Source organism: Sinocyclocheilus rhinocerous, unplaced genomic scaffold, assembly GCF_001515625.1.
Source record: "Sinocyclocheilus rhinocerous isolate Xijiao unplaced genomic scaffold, SAMN03320098_v1.1 scaffold1294, whole genome shotgun sequence".
Lineage (NCBI taxonomy): Eukaryota > Metazoa > Chordata > Actinopteri > Cypriniformes > Cyprinidae > Sinocyclocheilus > Sinocyclocheilus rhinocerous.
In genome coordinates this window covers 2,385,854-2,391,603 of record NW_015656157.1, presented here as the reverse complement: position 1 = coordinate 2,391,603, position 5,750 = coordinate 2,385,854, and the positions used below count along the sequence as shown (strand labels likewise).

General features: G+C 40.8%; 1 protein-coding gene across 1 annotated transcript in view; it reads left to right on the top strand.

Moving 5' to 3' along the window:
* The window catches only part of LOC107719602 (voltage-dependent calcium channel beta subunit-associated regulatory protein-like), a 24,173-nt gene extending 18,872 nt beyond the window's left edge, over positions 1-5,301 (top strand). Inside the window, exons 10-11 of the mRNA XM_016527076.1 lie at positions 1-41; positions 946-5,301. The exon at positions 1-41 is cut by the window's left edge and continues 1 nt beyond it. Of these exons, the coding sequence (XP_016382562.1) occupies positions 1-41; positions 946-2,383 (1,479 nt within the window). The 3' untranslated portion in view covers positions 2,384-5,301. The remainder of the gene's footprint in view (positions 42-945) is intronic.
* Positions 5,302-5,750: the final 449 nt, after the last annotated feature.

The window sequence follows — 5,750 nt, the reverse complement described above, 5'->3', positions numbered from 1 at the left end:
CTTCTATCCCCCCCTTCCACACCCCCACCCTCACTCGGCAGGTATTTTTAATTGCCTCCCCCATGCATTTGCTATAGCAACCATCTGCCTCACCACGCCTCATACAGCAGACCCCATTCCATGCTGGACTGATCTCAGCGCGCTGGTCGCATTGCCTTATCATAGCATCATCAGCTTACAGTGCAAAAAGCTTTGCTTTAGATTTGGAAGTTGTTTCATTGGATTTGGGTAAATACCACCTTTTGGTATTTTTCTTTTGGTATTGGTTTGCATTTGTTTTGCAAAATGGGCCAAGAAGGACAATACACATGTTTATGAACATCAGAAAATTTGTTTATATTTGCTTATCTATTACAACTGACTTTCCTGTATATTTTCCTTTTGCTGTGTACTGGTCTCTTCAAATGAACCATCACAGAGTGAGTCACAACCATCTGTGTGCTAATGGAGGCATCTGTTTTAACATCTCTGAATCTGGACTCGAAGCTTTAATGGAAAGGAAAATAAATAAACATATTTGACAGTTTAGACTAGTTTAGACTAGTCAGTTAATTAGGTTGACTGGATTACCTTAGTTTTAGATACTGCTAAACTGTAGTTTCTAAATTGTAGCAGTGCTACTTAAATTATCATTTTGAAAAATTGCTTTGTGTTTTTTTTTTATTGTTTTTGGAGCATTGCAATTTTAAGTTTTAAAATGTAAATTTTATATAAATGTTATATATTGTGAAAATATAAAAAATATATATAAAAGTGTATTTAAAAGTTAAAACTCGCTGAATCTGGGGTCAACTCTTTAATAAAAAGGAAAAGTTAACAAATTATTTGACAGACCCACACTGACATAAAACAGATGTCGTGCTACATTAAGGCATTTTCTAAAGAAATACTGACTATATTTAAGAAAACAAGCTTGACTGATTTCATATGTGTACTGTTCTTTAGGTTAGAGGTGGAGGTGATGGTGGAGCCCAGCTGCAGCAGAGCGATGGGTCCCAGGGTGATCGGCCTCACCTCTGAGCCCCCGGATGAGAGTCTTGGAATGGGCTATCATCAGGAGAGTTTAGAACCTCAGACTTTGTACCGTGATATCTGGACTCTTCGCGCCTCCCTCGAGCGGTATGTCTCGTCCGACCAGAGCAGCAACAATGACAAAGACTCCGTCCGTAGTGACGCAGACAGTGTGTGCTCTTTAGGGGGTAAGACCGAGATGGGAGGGCTGCCTAGGTACCCCTCACAGGATATCGGGGATGAGATGGAGAGGGATGCGGACTTGCCTCTAGATGAAGGACCAGAGAAAGGTCGCAAACAGGATAGTGTCGATTCTGAAAGGGGAAGTGACGGGGAGCCAGGAAACCGCAAGTTGCTCCAAATGGACAGCGGTTACGCCTCGATAGAAGCACCTTCGCGTGCTCCCGAGGAGTTGCGACTGTTTGGTAGCAGCAGTAGCAGTAAGGATGGCTCCGCCGTGGAGCGCAGGCACTTCTTCAGTTCCGGTCACAAAGGGACCGTTTGTGAGAGCTTCGACACGGACATCTTCGACGAAGAACTTGAAGAGGAACCTGCAGGTGCCAGCGGCGGTGTGGACGGAGTGGAAACAGACGAGAGCGCCATGCTCTGGTCCCCCTACAGCCAGATGTTCGCTCAACGCGACGCTCAACCTCATCCCCCCATGCTTTCCCGCCGCGACTACAGCATCGATGAGAAAACTGACGCACTTTTCCACGAGTTCTTGCGGCACGACCCGCAGTTCGATCAGCAGGAGTCTCCACTGCGCTCCAAGCATCGTTCCCGCGTTCACCTGCGCAAGCAGTGGCAGCGCTCAAAACAGTACAGCGACCCCGGCCAGCGCTTCCAATCCTCTTTTGACCGGTACCGCACTCCTCTCCGACGTGGCGAAACTGTCAACTATCCTCTAGAGACTAGCTACCACAGCACGCTCCCACGAATCATTAGTGCACCTGACGAAGAGAGCAGCGAAGGTGCAACCAGTACTCCCGAGACACCCAAGGCAGATCAGGATACCGCTACTGACTTGGATCCCGACATAATAAGAATATCTTCCAGCACCGAAAGCAGCGGAAACATCAATGAAAAGGAAGTCCTTGAGGCATCGCAGCCCCCTCCGATGACTGACATTGCTGGAGAGCAATCGGTGGGCCAGGAGAGCTCTAGGCAAACGTTGCCACTGCCTGAGCCTCCTGATGAAAGTACACCCAAATGTACAAGCTATGGCCCACAGACAATCACAGAAGAGCTGAGCGACAAGCTAGCGGCAACCCTCGAAGAGCGGCTGTACTCAGATCTCCGCAGGACCAGAGAACCGCCCGAGTGTAGTGCAGTGACTGTGACCTACACATCGCCCGATCACAGTCCAGTGTAGCATGTGGCTCCCTTCATCTCCTCATACAAGAACACTTCGTGGCAACTACAGGTCCAAAGTTTTGATTGACATTGGCTCTGATCTGGAACAGGTTTGCTTTGGTCATTTAAATGGCGTTGAAATCATTGTTATTGTGTCCTAGACCAGTGGTGTAGAGAGGTTTCTTCCATGCTCAGTGTTAAATAAATGGCAATTAAGGCTCATACCTCATGTTGCTCAACGCACCAAGTCTTAAACAAATGAAATGTCAAAGTCTGTTATTAAAGCTCTCCATTTAGCTACTCATTGACTTCAAAAGCCAATATTTTCTCTGCACTAGGTAATCCACTGTGAAATTGGGTGCTATTAGATTAAAGATTGATTATATTTGTGATTGCATGAATTAAATTGCAATGCTGCCTATCCGAATTTCTGTTCATGACCCAAATTAATATTATTTTCTTTTACTTGATTTTAAATGTACCAGCTAGACCTCCATTCAGTTTTGCTTTCTGAAGTTGTAAAATACTCAATAATATTTATTATTAGCATCTGGGTTTTTGTTGTGTTGCTAAACCTACTTTCAGTTTGAATCAAATTTTAGGGAAAAAAATCCTATAAAATATAATCATAATTGGGATAAACTGTAGAAATTTCCTTGTATGGGTAGACATGTCTGCATGTCTAACCTGTATTTCAAAAACAACAGCATATCTGAAACACCATGGCATTGGTCTCGTTCCTAAGCAAATTTAAGCCTTTCCCAATTTAACTTCACAGTGTTTGTAATTTGGGTTAAATAAGATGGGATTAGATGCACTAAGTCAATAGGCGTGTTAGCTTGTTCCCCACCGACAAGTTTGCAATCCATTATAAAGTGTCCTTTTCCTTTAATAGTGTTATTTTATCATTGAAGTACCGAATGGCTAAAACTGCCTCTTTGTGAGATACTATAATTTTATGACCATTGAAGTATTATTATTGTGCTTTTCATCTTTTAATTGTATCATTTGTTCTGTATTGTTGATCATATCTGTGAGAATGAGAAATGGACCGAATGATTTTCGAGTATATAGTGCCAAATTGTTGTAATCATGTAATACCAAGATTAAACAACAAAAACACTGTAAGCAACAGTTGGGGAAATGGGGAAAGAAAAAACAGTCCTGTAAAATAACGATCACAGATATGTCTCTCTAAGGTTATGAATCAGGCCTGAGATATTTTTATGATTTTCATTGTGAGAAGGGCATGCCTTTTCTTGCATGCATTTCACAAAATGAGCTCTGTGTGTTCGTTAGCATTACTTTTATGTGAAAATTACCAAGACGAGAATCCCTAGAGGTGGACAACTGCACATGCTGCCTTTGGACAGAAGCGTAATTTAAAATCATTAAAAGCAAATCCCACTGCCCAGCATAAGCAATTGTTGAATATCGGTACAAATGCCACCATTCACGTTGATCTGAATTATTGCAATAAAATGGGATTCTAGTATTCCCGTCTGTCAGCTCACAGTATGGGCTACGTTCTGTATTGATCATTATGGGTTTGATCTTCTTTTAAGCATGCAAACAAAAAGTTTGTCCTTGGCAGATTCTCAACTGTGATGTGTTAGAAAGTCTATCATTGTGAAATGTGAGCGAAAAGGCCATTGGCCATATATAGAGGCTCTTGATGTAATGAAGAAAAAGGCTTGGGTAGCATCCACAGGCCTTGTCTATGAAGGCTCACATTGTTTTGTGGCCTTTTAGGGTGATTGTTTGAGCTATTGAGTAGTTCTCTAAAAAGCTTCATGTACTGTTTAGGGTGCATCTGAAGTGCCCTGTCCAGAAATAAAAGGATTTCATTATCTAGGTGAACAATGACTGATGTGCATGGAGTAATTAACAATGCCAGAGAAAAGAGAGCTTTAGACTAGCTGATATTGCTGATTGATTGTTTCTGGTTAAATTAAAACGTACTGACCATCTCATATGATTAATATGGTGCCTTCCTGCGTGTTTAACATTTAATGGGATAGTTACCCAAAAATAAATAATAAATAATTTTTCCAAAAAAGTCCATGCAATGAAAGTCAGTGGGGTCCAAACATTGTTAATTGAATAGGCCAAATTAACTTACAGAGGTTATTAAAAAACAGAAAAAAATCTGTTAATGCATTGCAGAAATATGAATCTGAAGTGTGGTACGTACATTGCATTGTCAAACACGTGTCCACCAGTATTAGCGATTACAAATCCAGTCTTCGGTTTTGATTAACCGTAATCCGTAACATGTCAGGGACATTGAAGTTTGTACAAAAGAATGTAGAATTGTATATAAGCACAATGAGGTCCCAGTGCAGGCACTAGAATAGTCTATGTCTTGGATTGGACATAAACCTAGTTGGGACCTTTGGGTGATATGTGCACAATCAAATAGCCTGCCAGTTGATGGATTACGGTGTATAGATTTGCATGTGATGACAAATTATTGTTTAGCAGATCCAAAACGAAGCACCAAATGACAGATATTTTTTGTGTGACTCTGAGAATGAAAAGAAATAGACTTGGTACTGAAATATTGTAAAGTATTTTAAGGAGTCTGTTATTTTAGAAGTTCTGCTTTGCTGACTTGATGAGATTTTTTGCCATATTTCCATGGACAAAAAGGATTATTTCTATTGCTGGCTATATTTCGATGAAAGAAAAAATATATTTATGTGCAAAGAAAAACAATCTGTAAAAACCTGCTTGACTAATTACTCAGTCAAAACAAAACAAACAAACAAAAAAATAACTAAAAAGAGAGAGCGAGGCGAGCTTTCTGAATGTTTGTTTTGTTTACACTGGATCTCTTTGTTCTAGATCTACTGAGCCTTGAGGGACCAACCAATCTAAATGTTTATTTTCATGTTATGTTTTTCCAACTAGTCAATAAAGAATGATGCATTATGACTTTGCCCGAGTCCGTTTAGTTGTTTTCATCTCAAGATCAAGAGATTGTCAGCTCGCTCCGGCAAACATTTATCAGCACCTGTCTATGTTCCACCCTGCCGTTCTCCATTTTAGGTGCTGAAATATCCCTTTGGGAACATAAAATATTCATATCAGCCAAGCTAATAAATTAAAGATGGCTCTACAGTCATTATGATTCTAAATCAATAGCAACCCCGGGTAACCAGGGAGAATGGGGAAGGGCCTTTAGTTTACGCTTGTGATAGCGACTATCAATCATTTGCGTGACGACACAAAGAAAGACCACTGACACATCCTATTTATTCATGTCCCTGTGCTGTACTGAATGTTCCTCATCTGAATTGAAGATGACCCACCCTATGGAGGTCAAAGGCTTCTGAGATTCATTTCTCCATTGGAGACTGAATATTTGATTACAATTAAATTTG